General features: G+C 42.0%; 4 protein-coding genes across 4 annotated transcripts in view; all 4 read left to right on the top strand.

Moving 5' to 3' along the window:
• LOC121614843 (angiopoietin-related protein 3-like) lies at positions 1-3,772 on the top strand. Its single transcript, XM_041948931.1, has 7 exons — positions 1-507; positions 881-991; positions 1,845-1,965; positions 2,300-2,413; positions 2,864-2,959; positions 3,164-3,436; positions 3,552-3,772. Exons 1-7 carry the CDS (start codon positions 1-3, stop codon positions 3,770-3,772), a joined length of 1,443 nt encoding a protein of 480 aa, XP_041804865.1.
• A 1,602-nt stretch (positions 3,773-5,374) lies between these two features.
• On the top strand, positions 5,375-11,886 carry LOC121615023 (phosphoglucomutase-1-like). Its single transcript, XM_041949155.1, has 11 exons — positions 5,375-5,632; positions 6,896-7,058; positions 7,353-7,499; positions 7,757-7,882; positions 9,388-9,578; positions 9,736-9,890; positions 10,140-10,255; positions 10,377-10,512; positions 11,009-11,192; positions 11,361-11,489; positions 11,776-11,886. Exons 1-11 carry the CDS (start codon positions 5,375-5,377, stop codon positions 11,863-11,865), a joined length of 1,695 nt encoding a protein of 564 aa, XP_041805089.1. The 3' UTR covers positions 11,866-11,886.
• A 2,146-nt stretch (positions 11,887-14,032) lies between these two features.
• LOC121615062 (leptin receptor gene-related protein) lies at positions 14,033-17,726 on the top strand. The gene is made up of 4 exons (XM_041949229.1): positions 14,033-14,153; positions 14,570-14,645; positions 15,287-15,473; positions 16,154-17,726. The coding sequence occupies exons 1-4, from the start codon at positions 14,138-14,140 to the stop codon at positions 16,268-16,270; spliced, it is 396 nt and encodes a 131-aa protein (XP_041805163.1). The 5' UTR covers positions 14,033-14,137; the 3' UTR covers positions 16,271-17,726.
• Positions 17,727-20,167: 2,441 nt separating this feature from the next.
• LOC121614518 (cAMP-specific 3',5'-cyclic phosphodiesterase 4B-like) overlaps positions 20,168-20,522 on the top strand; it is a 48,165-nt gene continuing 47,810 nt past the window's right edge. Inside the window, exon 1 of the mRNA XM_041948422.1 lies at positions 20,168-20,289. The gene's annotated coding sequence lies outside the window, so the exon portion shown is untranslated. The remainder of the gene's footprint in view (positions 20,290-20,522) is intronic.

The following is a 20,522-nucleotide window of genomic DNA, read 5'->3' as shown; positions in this document are numbered from 1 at the left end:
ATGAGAATTACACCGGCTCCCTTATTGTTCCTCCTGGCTGCTGCCTGCGCCCCTGCCCTCTGTGGCAAAGAGGAGCAGCCCGTCCTCCAGCCCGAGGCCCCGGTTGAAACCCGCTCCCGCTTTGCGGCTCTGGACGACGTGCGCCTCCTGGCGAACGGCCTCCTCCAGCTGGGTCAGAGCCTGCGGGAGTTTGTGCAGAAAACAAAGCGACAGATAAATGACATCCTCCAGAAGCTCAACATTTTTGACCACTCGTTTTACCAGCTGTCAGTGCTCGCCAGTGAAATCAAAGAGGAGGAAGAGGAGCTGAAAAAGACCACCGTGGTGCTGAAGGCCAACAATGAAGAGATCAAGGGCCTGTCTGCTGAGATCAGCTCCAAAGTGGACAGCATGCTGCAGGAGAAGGGTCACCTGCAGAACAAGCTGGAAGGCCTGGAGAGGAAGCTGAGCAGTCTGTCGCACAACCTGATGACGAGCGAACAAGTGGCAGAGATCAATGGCCTGAGGGTGAGTCACCAGCTTTTACAAAGGAAGCCTGGAACTGCATTTTTTTCTTGTTGCTGAAAGATATTTTAGACAATAATAGAATAAACACTGAAACATTGACACATGTATTCTTTCTGGGTGGAATCACAACACGTCCTGCCTATTCTGCCTGCATGGAAAGAAGCTAGGACAAAAATAGATGGAGACAAGCTTTTAACAAGCAGGATATGCTTTTTGAATACTTAATAAGAAGTCAAGATCCTACTTACCTTATCCTCGCCTGTGCTTTGTTTTGTATGTGTTTGTCTCCCAACACATATTCTATATCATATTTATTATCAAACCACACTTTTCTTTAACACCTTCCATCACTCCAACTTTCCTCCCTGATCAGGAGGTGATCCACACCCAGGAGCAGAGCATCACAGAGCTGCTGAAGGCTGTGAGGGAGCAGAGCGACCAGCTCAACCACCAGAGGGTCAAGATCAAGGTTCTGGAGGAAAAGGTAAATGTTAGGGACAGTGGAAAAAATACTGGGGGAGGGGGCCATCGCGCACAGGTAGAGGTAGGCAGTGTGTCCTGACCGGGTCGTCAGGCGTCTAATTGATTGGCTGGGTGAAGAAACTTCTGATCTCGTGCGTATCAGCATCATCTATTTAATTTTATAATTAAACAGATGAAAATGCTGTGGTGCTCAGATTCATCACCATCACCCTGTTTAGTTAGCAGCTCTTTATTCAAAAATCAAGAGTGGGTGCAATATTCATTGTGTTGTTATATTTGCCAACAGATCTTATTTTGAGATACTGTGGGGGAGGATGTTGCATTTTTCTGTCTAAATCAAGGAGAGGGTCTGAATGAAACATTAACAATCCTCAGGAGTTTCTCAGCTTTTTAAAAAAAATAGAATGAAAAAATTACTTTCAGCCCCCCTCCCTACCCTAATAGCTTTCACACAGCTTTTATTTTGTTGTTGTGTAGTTTGCATTTTTAAAGAAGTTATGAGCTGTCATCATCATGGCGCTGCTAGAAAGAAACTTTAACAGATTCATGGTGCTGTACTTTATAATTTAGACTTTAAATCTTGGAGGGTGTAGACATGATAAATGAGTTCTCCATGTTTTTAATAATCTCATCTAGTGCCTCAGTTATATGATACATTTGCATTTCCTTGGTCTTGAGAGCTAAAATTTCATATTGTTGCTGTAAAATATGTGAGAAACTCTGGAAAATATCTGCTTTTGCCGAATAACAACCCAAAGCTTACTGTGGGTGAAACTGCTATTTAAGCCACACTCCAGAGTCTGTTTGAGGATTATGTCTGCAAGCTTAAGTGTTCCTCCAACTATTTCTCCCAGCTTACAGCCAACTCCCTGACCCAAGAGACCATTGAGAAGATGCCCGAAGTCTTCAACAGCAAAGCTCCAACACTCCCCCCGTACCTGACCTCGAGCTCTGCCAGCCCCACCGAGATGATGAGTAAGATGGATCATAAAACATGAGGAAATGCTGAGAGTGATTTGGTAGCTGTTATTTGTCACACAGTATATCAGTGAGCACAAAACCTATATATTCAATCTCACTGTGTCAGTGGTAATAATTTCTGAATGTGTCCCCAGCATGAATTCACAGTCTCACCTCTTCCTGAGCGATCAATGATCCTTCGCTCATTTTTGCTGCTAATGCTGCTGATTTGAGCTGTCGACCTCCTGGTCACATGTATACCTCTCTGCCAAGCATTACCACTTTGCAGCTAATCTTTATTCGGGGAAGCTTCATGTCTGACAGCGGGTTTGTGGTCATGTTTAAACAGATCTGCCGTCAGACTGCAGCGAGCTGTTCAACAGAGGGGAACGAGTCAGCGGCGTCTATGCCATCAAACCCAGCAGAGCAGAGCCCTTCATCGCTTATTGTGACATGAACAAAGGTACGGTGCCGTCTCACAAAACATAACTTTAAGCACAGGACTACAGTTTATTTTTAAATTAAGCATGACATTTTAATTGTTGTTTGGTCTTTGTTAAGGCCAACTGCCATATCACAGACTTGTAATCCTTAATGTAAAGCAGCAGTGCAAATGTTGGGTTTGCATTAGTTGTAACTTAGTGCAGGTGTGATACAGCTGTGGAAGAGTAAACAGTGAGGCTGATATAAATGAGAAAAAAATTACAAACAGTAATGCTTGTTTACATGCATGAATTGTTTGCTGTGAATCCCTCATACGTTTGAAGGCAATTTGGATCAGTGGCGGACTCCGCCACATTAAAACTAATATAAAGAGAAGTAATTACAGGATGTAAAAGCATTAAATAACTATTGCAGAAAACCATGAATAGTACAAAAAAACTATTTCATGAAAAATCTTTTTTCCATTTAGGCCACGGAGCAACAGTCATCCAGCGAAGGAGGGATGGTTCAGTGAATTTTGATCAAACCTGGGAGAAGTATGAAAATGGGTTTGGAGATTTTCAAGGTGAGACACAGTATTCTCTCTTTTCTCGAGACGCCAAGCGCCATTACCCATCTAATGTTGAAAAATTCATCCTCAACTGCCACATTTTAAATGACGTGGTATTAATCATGATTATAACATTTGCAGTTTTATAACTTGTGAAAGGAAAAGCATGCCTGCACATCTGCTGTCAGCTCTGACCCGTCCGTGATGTCGCCCTCACAGGGGAGTTCTGGCTGGGTCTCAGGAAGATCCATTCTCTGTCTGCTCAGGGCAACTCCGTCCTTCACATCCAGCTGGAAGACTGGAAGCAGGACAGGCGCTTCATCGAATACAGATTTTACCTTAATGGTCCAGAGAGCAACTACACCATTCACCTCATGCGTCTGTCTGGAGATTTGCCGGACCCCATGCAGAACCACACAGGCATGATGTTCTCCACCAAGGACAGAGACAGTGACAACCACCAGGGCTCCAACTGTGCCCACAGCTACACAGGTGCAGCAGATGTGCATACTGTAGACATTTTTATCCCCATGTAATGCACAGCTGCATTGATTAGTAACTGTCATCAAGTAATGCTGCACAGCATGTAATTTCTGTCATCTTCCAGGTGGATGGTGGTTCGGCGCCTGCAGAGACACCAACCTGAACGGGAGATATTTCCCAATGAGACCTAAGGGGCGCTCAGAGCGTAGAAGAGGAATTCAATGGAGGCCGGGCCAAAAGGCTTCATACTCCATCAAGCTCACCCAGATCTCTGTCCACCCTGATGCTTCCCCCAGCACCCCCTCCCCCGCTTCAGCGTCCTCTGAGACAGGTGACTTTCAGTGATCCTGCACCAGCGTTCTCCAGTGAAAACACTGCATTAAACAGTGGCCTCTTCAGGAGAGCCTTGGCAATGCTTCATGTGTGCAGCCATGGTTTAAAGACGGCTTGGGCAGAGAGGAAGATGTCTCCTCTGAGTGTCAAGTACTGTTGTGTCCTAAACAAGGAGAGCCAAAAGAACATGGATAGTCTCTGATGTAATAGAACACTTTAAAATGTGTTGTGAAATCTAAAATGTACTGAAATGCAGTTAGCAGTTGGCAATTATTATATCCTCACTCACTGTATCTCAAAGGTCTAAGGTTATGGAGAAGAATTAAAACATGCAGCCATATATGAGCAGTTTGTATGTTGGGTCACATTGACTCTCAGTGTACAGCAGCAGTTCCCAACATGAGGGGCGGGACCCTGTGAGAGGATCATGAAATACATCTAAGGGCATCCATCTTCATTTTGAGGGTTGAAAAGCAGCAAGGTTGGGCACCACTGCTCTGGATAACACTCATCTTTACTTTATTTACTTTATTTTTGATACATATGCAATGTTTTATCGATTTAAATAAATAAAAGTATGATGGTGACTTCATTTAGGTGTGGATATCCGTAACTGAGAACATAATGAAAACCTTTCTGTCCTGATCACACCATAACTGACCGAGACAAACCTTTAGGATGCCTGTTTTGTTATAAAGGGCTGGAGCGGTTACTTCTGGTCCTGACATCAGTCAGAACGGTCTCGCTATGTCAACACAGATTTGGCCCAGAGTAAAGTTAACCTTGAACCAAATCCACCAACTTTGTTTTGATGCCATAGTTTTGTAAATGAATGACTAATGCATGTTTATGTTATCATTACATACCAAAAGGTTTGAGAATGTTGCACAAGGAGGTTGTGATGACAAACTCTTCTTTACTGTGTTTTTAGGAGCCCGTAACAAACTCTAGAGGGCAGTGTTGTTCTGTCTCATGCATGTTCCTTCACTCTGAATTGATTGTGCTGCATGTATAATTAGATTTTTAAAATGATGTTTGTTTTGTAAACAGATTTTCTTTCTCAGAGCCACGTCTATATTCAGTATGTGTTTCTAATAACACTCTAATTGCTCCTCTCACTTTCTGTTCACACACTCAGCTTTAGGAAAGGGTAAACATCCCGTCCTAAAATAGCACAAAGTGCATCTCCGATGAGAGATGTCATCCTTCTTTTTGCATATCATTACTGGGAGCGCAGCTGCAGCCGTTCGCAGATGCACAAATTGCTCCCATAACACCTCAGTACTTCCACTCAGACACACCCAGACACACACACACTTCTTTGTGACCGGGCCCGCAGGCTTGACAGTGATCTCCCTGCACATGTGTGAAGAAGCGTCTTCAGTTACTCCCCCTGCCTCTGAACACGCATTAGTTTGAAAGGTTATTTTGGGCATCAGAAGCACCACTGTAGCCCTGCGCTTCCAGTGAAATAACAGGAGGAGTCAAGATTTTACCCTCCCATTCTGCCCCTGTGTACCATACCCCATGTCAACTGACAGGGGATTTCCCTTTAAGCAACAAGTTCCCCGGCTCTCTACACTGTTGCATTAGGTTGGATTCTCATTTGAGACAATGGACAACAGTCCTTTGCAGGTGCTGACTGTCCCCACAGCCCCCTATCCCGACCAGAGACCCGGCACCAGCGGCCTGAGGAAAAAGGTCTATGTATTCCAGTCCAGGAGGAACTACCTACACAACTTCATCCAGAGTATCTTTTCCTCTATTGACCTGCGTGACCGCCAGGGATCAACAGTGGTGGTGGGTGGAGACGGTCGCTTCTTCAACCGGACAGCTATTGAGGTCATTGTGCAGATGGCAGCTGCCAATGGGGTCAGTGTCACCGTGTTTGTGTGTGTGTGTGTGTGTGTGTGCATGTGTGTGGGTGGGTGAGAGCACGTATATCAGTGTCACCTGGCCCCATCACCTGTTGTTATCCCTTTGTTGTCATTGGCTGTACCAGCCTCATGCCTTATTAGCAATGAATTGCCGCTTTTGACATATGGCTGTGGGAGAAAAGATCAGTGAATACAATTTAAAATCATAGTAATAAATACTGTATTGGAGATCACACACACTAACAAGTTAAAGGTTAGACATTTTCTATATATTTTTCTTAAACTTACTGTACATAGGATACCTTATTTTCTTTAATTTTTTTACATTTTGGAAATTATTTTTGTGCTTTGCACAGTTCTAATTTATTGTTCCTATTGTTCTTATTTGCACCTCTCTGAAGAGCTTCTGTAAGAGTGAATTTCTCCATTGTGAGATTAATATAGTTTTATCTAATCTAATCTAATCTAATCTGTAATCAAACTATAAACAAAACAAACAGATCCAAACAGATTATAGAGCTTCAAAATTATTGGCAGCTATTTTAGTAAATTACATTATTTAAAAATACAAAATGCATCAATCAATGTTCAATTAATTGATTTAACTGATGATTTCCGTGAAATAATACATATTCAACAGTCTTTTTGCATCAAACACTTGACTGGCTCTGTATTTTATTTTTCATCATAGCACCCAGTTACAATTGTAGTTAGCCACTGGCGGCAGTTTGCTGATGCTTTTTTAATAGGATTAACGGAGTGTGAATGGCCTGTATCTGTGTCTTTTAAGCAATGCAAGGCAGTCAGAGTAGAAGGCGTAATGCAATACAACACCAGAACAATGTAACACTAAGAAAATAAAGGATGAATGCTGCCCTTCAGCCATAAACTGGCCCCCGCTGTAAACTGCAGCTCCTGGACACTCTGCTGTCTTCAAATAGAAACAGATAACCTGTTGTGTTTTCAATCCTCCTGCCAGTACCAGTAATGAGCTCTCTGTGGTCATCAGGTTTAAATTACATAAGCTTTGAGCTCCTGATGCTTTCTTGGTCGAATGGTATACTTAGAGGGATTTAAAATACATTCACGCATAATAAAAGTTGCTGCTGATGTACCGTAACTAACCGTGGTTCATTAAATGAAACTCTAGTCCCAGTTGCTTTTAGTTACTTCTCCTCCCCTCCCCCACTCAGATAAATTAAGATACACACTCATGTCAGCCAACTCACACACTCGCACCTGTGTGACATTTACTCAGGTGGGTCGTCTGATCATTGGACACCACGGCATAATGTCGACGCCGGCCATCTCCTGCGTGATCAGGAAATACAAAGCCATCGGCGGCATCATCCTCACTGCCAGCCACAACCCCGGTGGACCTGATGGAGACTTTGGCATTAAGTTCAATACTGCAAATGGAGGTATGGTAACTGGAGAGGAGGAAGCATGCAGGGCCTCAGCCAAGTGAAAAATAGTGTTACGAGAGAAGTCAGACAACATTTAACAAGGCCCTATACCCATTCAGATATGTGGCACAGACACAGTGCTGAGATAAAGCCTCAGACTTTGCCTGGATATAAAATCCGGGACAAAGTTCGTGCACATCAAAAAGGATCTGCGTAGTTTTATCAGTAAACAACCTTGAACATCTCGCTATTCTTCTGTAGTACAGCACTAATATCACCTGTAATATCAGAGGTTTCTCCTGCATCCAGGCCCAGCCAAGGAGGCTGTCACAAACAAGATCTTTCAGATCAGCAGGACCATTGAGGAGTTTGCCATCTGCCCCGGACTGCGAGTGGATCTGACAACTCTGGGCAAACAGACGTTTGATCTGGAAAACAAGTTCAAACCCTTCACAGGTGAAGCTCAGCATCAGTCTGTCACCCATCACTTTACATTAGGAGAAGACAGAAGGCATTGAGGAAATAAAGGGATATGTGGATGGATGCCACAGCAGTGAAAACTTTCTAGCATTTAAAGAAATGCTGTTAAACTTATTTTATCAATCAGGATCAATCATACGCCACATTGCCATTCTTCAGTGATCATTCATCTTAATATTTTTGATGGCATAAAACTGAACACAATTTTCTTTCTCCCCTCTGGTTGTGTCCAGTGGAAATTGTGGACTCTGTGGAATCCTACGCTAACTTGTTGAGGAACATCTTTGACTTTGCTGCCTTGAAGGAGCTTCTATCTGGTGAAAACCACATCAAGATTAGACTTGATGCCATGCATGGAGGTGAGAGAGTATTTACTGTAATTTCATCAATATACTATCTGTTACTCTGAAAACAAATAACATCACATGTCAAATCACACAATTTTTTCTTTAATCGCATTGTATACCTCTCCTTGAGTTCACAGCATAATCGGGATTATATGTGCTGGGAGTTTTGTTTCATGTCAACTTTAATTCACTGTGTTTCCTCTGTTCCTGTCCTCTTTTAACGATCTAATAAAGTTCTAAACGTTACGACACACACAAAATGTATTCAGTGTTTAAATGTAGCAATGAAAAGGTTCTTTGTTACAAGTGAAAGAACTGCATTGAAAATTGTAGAAGTACAAAAGTATCAATAGAGCATAAGTAAAAGTATTTATTGAAATGACCACTGAGTGTCACTTTACATTATATTACTGGACTATTATTATTGATGTTATCATGTGTAAGTAGAGTTTTACTCTCATGGATGAGGGTAGTTAAGCTAATTTTCACTTATGTTATGTAGTTTGTAGAAACTTTACAAGATGGTCACACATTCAGTCATATGAGAAGATACAACTATTGCTGTCTTATAAATGTAGTAGAGTGAAAAGTGTAGCAAAAAATGAGAGTGCTCAAGTTAAGTACAAGTACCTCAAACATATACTGTTTTGAGACACAGTTCTCAACTTGTTCATGATTCCCATGTGCCTTAAATGTTTGTATAAGGTCAAATGTGACACACAGATCAGACCACCAGCCATCATGATGCAAACCACATCCAAACCAGTTACTCTTCAGGCTTTTGACAATGGGGAGCTGACATGGGCTTGAAGAAACTGTACTTTAGACTTTACTTTAGTCACATCTGCTAACATTTTAAGTGGACTGGAACAGCAAATTTGTTTAATGAACAGTTTGACATTTTGGTAAATAAGCTTATTGGTTTTCTTGCCAAGAGTTAAATGAGTGGATGGGTTCCACACTCATGCCTGTATGATATATATGTAGAGCACAACTGGTTGCTAGCTGTACCTCGACAGCTAGTAGCTAGTTAGCTCAGTTAGCCCACTTAGCATAAACACTGGAAACAGAAACAGCAAGCCTGGCTCTGTCTAAAGGTGACAAAATCGACCTATGAGCGCCTCTAAAGCACACTAATTAACACTTAATAGCTTTTTGAAAAAAATTTAAAAAAAGCAAAACCAACACCAGAGTCTACTACCTTTGGACTGAGCTAGGCTAGCTGTTTCTTTGTATCATGAAACTACAGCTAGCAGCTAACCGGCTGCTGGCTGTAGCTTCACGTTTGCCACACAGATAAACGAGTGGTATCAATCCTGTCAGCGTGGCAAGAAAATGAATACATGTATTTGCCAAAATGTTGAACTGTTTCTTAAACAGAGCAACACCAGCTGAGCTTTTTATGTTTAGAATGCTAATAGTGCCACACTTCACACCATATTAGACTCCAGCAGTTCATCACTGTCTTTATACGAGTCCTCTCTCGTCTCTCTGTGTCACCGCCATCTGCTCCCCAGTGGTAGGCCCGTACGTGAGGAGAATACTCTGTGAGGAGCTGGGCTGCCCCGCCAATTCTGCCATCAACTGTGTCCCAATGGAGGACTTTGGGGGTCAACACCCAGATCCTAACCTCACTTACGCTGCAGAACTGGTTGACAGCATGAGAGATGGACCGTATGATTTTGGTGCAGCATTTGATGGTGATGGGGTGCGTGAACTGTTGCTTGTCTCTTTCTTTAACTTTTCTGAAACAAAACCAAATCAGTATCTTCAAATTTGTTAGTAAAAAGGATGTTTCATATTCATGTCTGGGACCGAACCAAAGGCCTTGACCTCTAACCTGTGTGTGTCCATCTGCCTTCTAGGACCGTAACATGATCCTTGGTAAGCACGGCTTCTTCGTCACCCCACCTGATTCTGTGGCTGTGATCGCTGACAACATCTTCTGCATCCCGTACTTCCAGCACACAGGGGTGAGAGGCTTCGCCCGCAGCATGCCCACAAGCTCAGCCTTAGACAGGTAAAAAATACAGCCTGTCTTTCACATCCCTGCCAAAACCAAAGAACCAGGGATTTTCTCAGTTGAAATAGTTTCAAACTAACAGCACTTTTGGTGCAAATAGATATTAAAAAAAGGTTTAATCAGTTCATTTAAATATGCAAAAGTATCCATTAATAACAACAAGAATCATATTGTGTTATTTCAAGGTTTCACTTGTATTGTTTCAGTAGTTCATTGTTGCTTACTCTTTCATTTTATTTCCTGCAGAGTAGCGAAGGCAACAAAAATAGAGTTATATGAAACTCCCACGGGGTGGAAGTTCTTTGGGAACCTAATGGATGCCGGCAGACTGTCTCTGTGTGGAGAAGAAAGCTTTGGTACAGGTACTGTATCTCTTCAGCGAGTTTTTAGATCAAAGGGTGCTCTCTCTCTCTCTCCATGAGGGGGGAAAAGAAGACTCTAATTTATTTTTTTCTGTGCATGGTAAACTTAATTGCATATCAGGTGGAGACCATATTCGTGAGAAGGATGGGCTTTGGGCCGTGCTGGCATGGCTGTCCATCCTGGCCACTAGACAGCAGAGTGTGGAGGATATTCTTAAGGACCATTGGCTAAAATATGGAAGAAACTACTTCACCAGGTGAGAGGAGGGCACACCTCACCTGTGTTGTTTGTGTGTTTGTTTGACAGAGCTGTATTCCATCATTCTTTAAAAAAAAAAAACATCAAAAACATCCAATGCTGACAAGAACGAAACAAAACGGTGGCTGAATTATTTCCATGCAGCAGCAGTGGACATTATTTAACTGATAATAGATACTATTAAGAAAAGCCATACAGGGCATGACTGACATCTAGTGGAATATATGTGCTGTTACATATTCTATCAAGCCTGCACTGGCCAGTAAATGAAAACATAAAATGATGATGTGAGACTGTGATTTATCATCCAGTGCTTTCCTAAATTCTTAATTTGCCTATACTGACATCAGTACCTACTGTAACCAGATATATTATCGGCTCAAGGCTTGTGATATCTGGCAAATGTATCAAATTGTCATGCAAATAATGCTGATTCACAGCCGTTAAGCACTTTGCTGTTACTTTTCTGTTAACAGCTGTTTTTTTTTGTCCAGATATGACTATGAGAATGTAGACATAGATGCAGCCTGTGAGATGATGGAGGATTTGGAGATTCTGATTGCTGACAAGTCCTTCGTGAAGCAGAGATTTGCTGTGGAAGACAAAATCTACCAGGTGGAAAAAGCAGACAACTTTGAGTACACAGACCCGGTAGACAGCACCATCACCAGGAACCAGGTACATGACACCCACTGAGCTGCTTTCCTGTCAGGCTTTTATGTGGACACATGCTGGATGAAACCAGTGGTCAGAGGTATTTGGACTCTTTCAACACTGGAGAGACTCAGCTGTGCCTGCAGACCCTAAAAGCTTCACATCATCTGTGCTGGGCTGTTTTCACTGCAGGGTCTGCGGATAATCTTCTCTGACGGCTCTCGAATCATCTACAGACTCAGTGGGACAGGGAGTGATGGGGCAACAGTTCGAATCTACATAGACAGCTATGAAAAGGAGCAAATCTTTGAAGACACACAGGTAAAATATGAAATTCTGTTAATCTCAGGACTAATTTGGCCAAAATAGCTAATACTTCACAAATCTCACATATCCAGCCTTCATTTCTTAATTAAGATGCTGTATGTATCAGCCACATATGTTCAGGACACATATGTTAATTTGAACATCCTGGAAAAAAGTGTCTCCAAGTTAGTACTTAACCTGATAAATCTGCTTCTAGTTAAATATCCATGAGGAAATGCATCAGTGGCATAAGGCAGAAAGGTGCTTGGGTCTCTAATCATATCATCCCTGTGTGGGACAGGTGATGCTGGCGCCCCTGGCAACCATCGCTCTGAAGATTTCCCAGCTCCATCACAGGACAGGTCGAAGTGGCCCGTCAGTCATCACATGATTCCTCCCATATGTTACTCCGTCATTGCTTTTTGTTTTTCCTTCCAGATTTTTGTATAACTGAGCTTCAATTCCAGGCATGTAGCACATGCAGTAGTTAGCGGTTTATGCTTAAATATATGCCGTGATTCTCTCTGTATCACATTAAACTGCTTTTTATTTTTGGTTCATGTGTGGCTTGTGAGTCTCTCTCATATTCTGTAGTAGCAAAAAGTCTATTTTACATTTGTTATCTTTAATTGTTCCAATTGTAATTTCAACCAGTGAGTCAGTGGCAAAAAAAACAGCAGGGTTTTTAAATCATCAGCACTCCTGGTGATCGCAACAACCAATCGTGGCATAATCTCATCCTATTCAACGCTGCATGTGGCTCAGAAACAGCCATTTCATTTCCTCTGTGAAACTCGTTCTTAGCAGCGTGTATTCTCACATTGTTATGTGTGGTTGTTCGCACTCAGGAAGTCAGTTTTAAGGGTTGTGTGTTTGGCAGTGCTGAAGACTGGTACAGAGGAAAATAATAAAGTAAAATACCGTTTCTCACGCAAATAACATTTCCTCATGCACCCAGTGCTCATTTTCAAAGTAAAGAACTGGGTGTTTCCTGCCATGAAGCCTCAAATTATTATTTGGCTCATCCGTACTCCTTCATTCAAGGAAATTAAAACTCATCAGTGAATAACAACCTGAAATTGCAGTCGAGTTTGTGGTGCCAGAGGATGAGTGACAGCATGCCAGCTCGAGCGTACACACAAACACACAGACACAAACACATATTTCCATATCAGGAGTAACCGTCCGGAAAGTTACAAAGAAGTTTGTAAATATTTTACTCTTAACGTCACAACAATTTCTTTACTGCAGTTCGCCAGTACATAACATTTGGACTTATCCAGCTCTGGTGGATAAATGATATTCATCTGGACAGCAGCAGCATCAGTCCACTAACATCTGCTCCAGCTCTGTGATCACTCATGCCCTTTGAAGTGCTGCACCTCTCTGCTGGTTTCATCTGCATATTACACCGGACCTGAAGCCCAACAAGTCCAGTTAAGTTCTTTATTGTCATATGCACAATAATTAAGGTGAATCAGTCATTGGCAGTGAAATCACACAGGTGGAAGAAAATCTAAAATCCAGGAGGGAGGTTTTGTAGAACGAGGACATCTGATTGTGGGTTTAAGCTCCTCTCGAAATTCTCAGCGGAAGTAAAATTAATTCAGAGGTGGTTCACTTAAAAAAAGTGATGCTTACATTTTAGATTGTGAATTATGTGTTAGTGGAAGAGGAAATAACACCAACAAATTTCATGAATGTCTACAGGAAATAAATCCAAAGTCAGAATATGCCTTTTTCACGGCAGATATTTTGACATATCATACTAGGAAAAGAACAGGAAATAACATCAATGGCTCAGATCTGTGCGGTGTCCCAGTGTGACAGTGAGCCATCGTGCACAACAAAAGACACTGAAACTGAAACAGTCATTGTGAACTTCATGACCTGTGCTTTTCCTACTGTGATATGTCACAATCTGTTCTGTTTAAAAGGGCGCTCACTTGCAAAATTACTATCATTAGAGGAACCTAATTTCAAAAGTATGAAAGTGGTGTTATAATGCAGTCTATAATTCCACAAATACTGCATAATACTGTGTAATGGCAATACAACAATGTCAAAGTACTCCATTGTAAAAATCCTGCTTGCAAAATGTCGCGCAGAAAAGCACAAAATGCAAAGGTAAAAGCATGCATTAAGCAGGAAAATGACTCCTGTAAGTGTACAGATATTTGCTTACAACTTGTTATATTATTCAGATCTATTAAGAAAGTAGGAATTTAAAGTAGCATATAATGGAAATACTTATATAGAGTACAAGTACCTAAAAATTGTGCTTCAGTGCAGTATTTTAATAACACCACTGGTAATATACAGGATCTCGTGCTCCTCGTCACGAGGGATGTCAGCAATCGTAGGAGTAAACTCTATTTGATTTCTTTTGAATTGAATTAATCTGCCCACAAGCGACTGATGAAGATGATGATGATGATGATGTGTTCGAGTGTGTCTGCACGTTCAGCACGCGGCTCTCAGTGGCGTTTTAAAGCACGGGCGGCGCGCGGGGCTACTGTCGCTTTAAGGCAGTCACATGACAGAGAAGGAAACTCCCGTTGGAGGAAGCAGGAAGTTCGTCCACCAAGAAGGAGCCTGAGCTCATAAACAGTACACAAAGAACAGAACGAAAGTCAAGCACAAAGTTTCCCTCGTTTATCGCAATGGCCGGCATTAAAGGTATTTTAATTCATGCGTTCATGAAGCAGCTAACTGTTATGTTCGTTTAGTTAAGCAGAAGTTCGTCTTTACCGTCAATGCTTCAAAAACTTGGTTAGCCTAGTTTTCAACACTGCAGAAAACCTTTGCTGAATCATTTCGAAAGCTATCACTTCACACAACACTCCAAGGGTACTAAGATTTGTTGCGAGCTATCTACATCCATTGTTAAGTTACTAACTTGTTTCTAGTTCTGAGTTGTTATTTTTCACAGTACTTTCATCTGAACTGCTGACTTAGCATACAAGCAGTGTTCAGTGAAGGGGCAGAAGCTTAGCGCATTTTTATTCGTCTCTTATTGTAGCTTTTGTGAAAGCGTCTCTGCCAGTGTAGTTTAATATTGATTTAATCTGATAATGTCATGTTTCTCCTCTCAGCACTGGTGGGTTTGTCCTTCAGTGGTGCTATTGGACTTACATTTCTTCTGCTGGGTTGTGCACTGGAACAGTACGGGTAAGCTCTTTCTTCTATTTATAGGCTATTGTGGGTCATAGACTTGATGTAAAATGCATTTTTGAATCTTACAGGGATAGTTAGATAGTTAGAGGATACTTTTTTCAGTGAAGTGGCGGTTAATGAGAGAGATGTTAACAACAGCTAACAAAAATATTGATGGGCTTTCAAGAGACATGTTTAAAAAGTATGGCCAAATTCAATACAGTAGAGACTCAGAAATGTAGTCCTTATGTGGGTTAAGATCCAGGTTGGATCCCACAATTTCAAGTCAGTAGCGTATTCCAGTAGACCCCCCCTACACGCTAAATGCTAATTTATTTCAAACCCCTCGCTCCCAGTTTATCATGCAGGCCTTCTGTTAAACCATGAGCCAAAGCTAAGACAACTCAGATGTCATCTGGGTTATTTTTTTCAGACTTATGAAATCTCCTCATAAAGGACATTGTATAATGACATTTACATGAAGAGGAATACTTCTCATTACAGGTAAACTGTGGTTAGTTTGTAAAATTTGTGGAGTGCCCCTTTAAAATGTTGCATTCTGTTGTGAATGTTCATCTGACCAGCTGCAAATGCATGCCACCGTATTTCAGAAAGTGTGGACCATCCTTTGAACTGTTGCACATGTGTTTCTGCAGGGTATACTGGCCGTTGTTTGTCCTGATTTTCTACGTATTAAGCCCCATCCCGACCTTCATATCCAGACGCCTCAGTGACGACACTGACTCCTCCAGCAATGCGTGCAGAGAGCTGGCCTATTTCTTAACGACTGGCATCGTGGTATCATCTTTTGGGCTTCCCATTGTGCTCGCTCGCAATAGCACAGTGAGTTCTCTCTTCCCATGTTGAAATGTTCTGGAGGTTGATTTCCGCTCGCTAAACACAGCTGCCATCCTTGGCTTGTGTTTGTCTGTGTAGATATATCTGTGCTGTCTCCAATATGTCATTGGTTAGTATATTTGTCTTGCACCATACAACCCTGACTCCAGAAAGGAACGCTGTTTAAAGTAAAAACATAATCCAATCATTTGCAAACAAACTGTGTTTACTGACAACAGTTTTATGAAGTCCATGCAGTAATCTCCTTTATACAATCATGTGTTCACAAAGTGATGAAACTCGCTCCATCCTCACTTGTGAGCGACTGAGCCTTTCCAGGATGCATCCTTTCACACCCAATCATGATACTATCACCTGTTACCAATCAACCTGTTTACCTGTGGAATGATCCAAACAGGTGTTTTTGGAGCGTTCCACAACTTTCTCTTTTGTTGCTCCTGTCCCAATGAATATATTGTCTTTGTACTGTTTTCAGTTGAGTAAATGTCAAAAAGTATTAGCAAATTATCTCATTTTGCTTTATTTATGATTTACACAAGATCCCAATCTTTTTGGAATCGGGGTTGTATCTTGAGAGATGCACACATTGCCAGCACCACATTGATAGAAAAACAATAGAAGACTGGATTTGTCAGATCAAAAGACTGAATATGTTTCTCTTGCAGATCCAGTGGGGTGCCTGCGGTCTGGTAATGACAGGAAATGCAGTCATCTTCCTCACCATCCTTGGCTTTTTTGTTGTGTTTGGGGGCGGGGATGACTTCAGCTGGGAGCAGTGGTAGAGTGCCTGTAGACTGTGGACAGACGGAAGGACAGATGGACAGGTGGACGGGTGGGTAGGTGGATAGTTGAACGGAGGCACATGTGTCCTGCACTCAATAGGGGATGATGTTCATGTACAGTGTAGGCTGCAAAATGTCAAATTTACTGAGTATGTTTTCAGGCTGATTGTTATATTAGGGGGGTATCAGAGTTGGAGACAACACTATGTACCCTATTAATGTGCCTTATGTCTGAGACCAGAGAGACACTGATGCCGATGTCCCTCTTATTCTGTAACCCCATCACTATCCAACTTAACCTGGGTATTTTAGCTTGTCTCGCCTTTGTTTCAACCCCCAAATCACACAGCTCATTGCGGCTGCCTGCTATTTCATTATGCTTCAGTTAATCAATATCATAAAGGGATTCTTCAAGAGTAACTCTATTGTAATGTACACTGCAATGCTCACTGCATTATCTGTCCTCATTATTTAAAGGGGGAGTGGCTATACTGAATTATGGCTTGCTTATTTTGAGCACTGTATACTGTTTAAAGTGTGAAAGCAGGGGGAGTTATCTTAATCCATTCAATCTGACAACTAGTTGTAGGACTCCTAATCAGGTAAAGATGTGTTTGTTTTCATTTTGCTGCGAGACTTTAAAGCCTTACTTTTTGTTATGGTGCAATTGTTTACATTCTCACCAAAGATCATTTTAGAGTGCAAAAATGGAGCAGATTCACCACTGAACTGTCGGTGTCGAACTGTGCTATAAAGCAACATGATCCTCAAAAGCAAGCTGAGGCACTTGAGCACTGTTTAGTGAATATCATACATCTAAGTGTCCATGTTCAGTTGTCGTGTGAACAGGACAGAGGAACCACCCGCATCCATGTTATATTCCTGCCGACAACGAAGAATACTGTTGACAAGAGCATGGTATGAATTTGTGAATCATATTTTTTACATGTTGAATGGTAAATACAGTACATGTGTGTTTTTAGGCCAAGTGTCCTAAAGGAGAGGGCTTTACCTGCAAACTCATTCATAAGTGCCTGCCATTCACAGTGTATATTTTGATTAATAGAGAAATCACTGTGATTTGGTTTCAGTTTTTTGTCTTTCATCATCAGAGGATGAAATCTGTATTTGTAAATCAATTCACATCCTCATGTTCTATTTCATTATTGTCAGTACCTAACAATTGATGAGGTTCTGTTGATTGTATGATTTGCTTACTTCATAGAGACTATCACAGAATTTCCAGTTAGTGTCCTATACAATTTCTTATTTCCTAATTTGCTTTACAGGGCAAAATGTTTTACTGTATGTCTCACAACTGACATGTTCATTAACAAAAGCTTGTTCATTGTGACTCCCATACCCACACTAATGAGTGCTGAAGAGCTCTCAGATGTTATTTTATAAGCTCCTGACTGCATTTTGTTTTCTAACATTGATTAAAACTCTCTGTATAAACAAATGGACAGGCTCTGTCTTACTGTTGATGATGTGACGAGAATCATCAATCTTGCAGTGGAAGGAAACTTGATTTGGACTTGCGTAAAGCACGTCTCTGGGCAGTGGTGATGAATGATGCATTCAAGCAGACACCTGCACACCACGAAATACAGAGAGAGGAGGAGGGGTGGTGTGTGGGTGAGTGTGTTTTGGGGTTAGGTACATTTCTGTCTGGCCAGACTATGTAAGCAAAACCTAGGCTAGACTGATAGAAATCCAGGTGTGACCAGCTGCTAAATAATGTAGATCTTTTGCAATATTCATCAAGCAGTGTGAAAAACTGCACCATGTTTTGCCTCAGAGACTAACTTTCACTGAAAACCGTCTTTACGCCTCCCCTTCTATTTCACTCCAAACAAACATTAATATTGAATACAGATTGTGACTGAATTGGCAGCTGTAAGCAAGCTGCATGGCAGAAGAATGATAAAAGCCAACATTATCTATTCAGGGTTAAATTGGATGTGATAGAAATCACCCATGTGGCTGCATACAACTTCAGTCGTTTAATCTAATTCTCTGTTCACGTGTGTCACGAACGCACCGAAGCTGCCTCACCAATTAGCGTGTTAAGCCGAGTGCATGTCCTCCACAAACAAAAACAACCCAAACTTTTTAAATTATTATTTACATGAAAAACATCTGTGCTTCCTGCCTCCGGTGATTGCATTTCACACAGCATGCATGGATCAACATCCCATAGAGAGGATAGTGGCTGTAGCAGCTGCTGTGTGGTGAGCACTTGTGAGGAAGATTCGCAAAGGTATCTATGCGCAGTACATAATGTCTAATGCCTGGAAATGTTTATCAAGTTTAAGAAGTGAGCAGACATATCAAATATAAAAGGAAAGATTGCAGGCTAAGAGTTTGTCTCTTGGGGTCGCTCATATTCCCAGAAACCCTGAAAATAGCCGCACAAAGGCCTGACGTGCTGCTGTATGAAACATCAAGCCAGGTGAGAATTGACTGAGAGCTGGTGCTGACTTCCTGTTGGATGTCGGCAGACACAGACAACACGATGAGCAGAGCCAAGTACGTGTGCAGAACGGTGACACAGGAAGGGGTGACACCCTTGCTGACTGAGCCACTCAGCAGAGGGTTTCTAAGTTTACACGCCTGGGCCAGTATGTTTAAGATGAGGTCCATCAGAACCAGAGAGAGACATTAAGCCCACTGATCAAGTCAAGCCATTGGTTAACTACGCATTTCATGAAGAAAAGCTGGTAATTGATCAACCCTGGCTCAGTTTCTTATCCATACATCCACTACCCAGTAGCTTACATCAGTTGCATTAAGACTGTGTGAAACAGAGGTTGCACTGTATCCCAAAACCCACAACACAACACCTAAATGGACTTAAAGTGTCTGCTGAGTGAAGGAAGCTGCAAGAAACTGCTTTTACACTGAACTTAACTGTCTGTGTGAGTGAGAGACATTGAGAAGAAAAAAAAGATAAAGGTAAAGATGGAGATGAAGAAAGAGAAAGAGCCCAGGGACACCCATTCATCTCTGTTCCAGGACAGCTGTTGCCTGGCAACAGCCGAGGCATCAAAATTATTCTAAAAGACTGCTGAGTCTGGTCTTGAATACTACACAATGCAACACGGCGTAGAGCAAGAATAATACTACAACACAGCATATCATATTGTTCTGTGATACTGTAAAATGCAACTGTGGTAGGTTGCAGTGTCAAATACAACATCCAGTAAAGGCTAAATGCTACAGAGCACAGGAGATGAGAAAGAGCTGAATAATGCAATAGTGCAACAAGACACATCGCAATGCAACGCAGCACAACATAACGAGAACAGACAGAATATAATGCAACAACAAACTAGCACAACACAATGCAAGTTCATGACATGGTATTTACTATGATATTGACTGATCTGTGTTGTGATGATGTTTCTTGTCATCTTAATTTTAATGATAACATTTTATGACAACTTGCTAATGGAATAGCTGACCACATCAGTAACCCATGCTCTTTCTAATGAGCTGCACGAGCTGCTTACAACACAGTATAAAACTTAAATTTAACTTTGCTCAATAAATCATAAGCAGCCAGACAGTGTGGAGAACTTAATACAGTCGTATACATAACAGCTATTTAAAGAGACAATCAACTAAAACACAAGAGACAGTCAATGAAAGATGGCCGCGGGCTGTGTGTGTGTGGTGGTGGTGGTGGTGGGGGGGGGGGGGTTGCAGCCTCATTAAACCGGTGACGGACACATCCATACTGTCTCCTTGCCGGGACTCAAATGGATGCGGGCAGTTGTGGGAAGCCGGAGAGGGAGGGCGTACTTTCCTGACAGCCATTGGTAAACGGAAGGATTTGCGTCGTCAGTGTCAAAGCCAATCGATGTGCTCTCGAGGTCGGGAAAGGGAACGAGCGCGAATGGAACAAATGGAACCTCTTAAAAAGGGGCGCGTGCTTCCGAAGCGCGCCAGAGAAAGGGGAGACCGCACTGTGTACCACAACCGCATCAGCGCGTGGGACACCGGATGTACCACCGGTAAGACAACAGACCGCATTTAAGCGTCCCGTGACAGATACAGTTTAAATGTTCCTCTATTCCCGGCGACGTTTTCGAGTATCTATCAGTTTGTAGCCTTATCCTGTCTATACCGTGTATTAACGGGGTTTAACTGAAGCCTGAAACCCGCGCGACGTTTTGAAGTTTAGCGTTTTTGCTCAGTATCCATAGAAAGTTTATTAAGCTAACGGAGAAGGGATTTCGCTGGGGAG

This window comes from Chelmon rostratus, chromosome 12 (assembly GCF_017976325.1).
Source record: "Chelmon rostratus isolate fCheRos1 chromosome 12, fCheRos1.pri, whole genome shotgun sequence".
Classification (NCBI taxonomy): Eukaryota; Metazoa; Chordata; class Actinopteri; order Chaetodontiformes; family Chaetodontidae; genus Chelmon; species Chelmon rostratus.
This window is presented reverse-complemented; position numbering and strand designations above follow the sequence as displayed.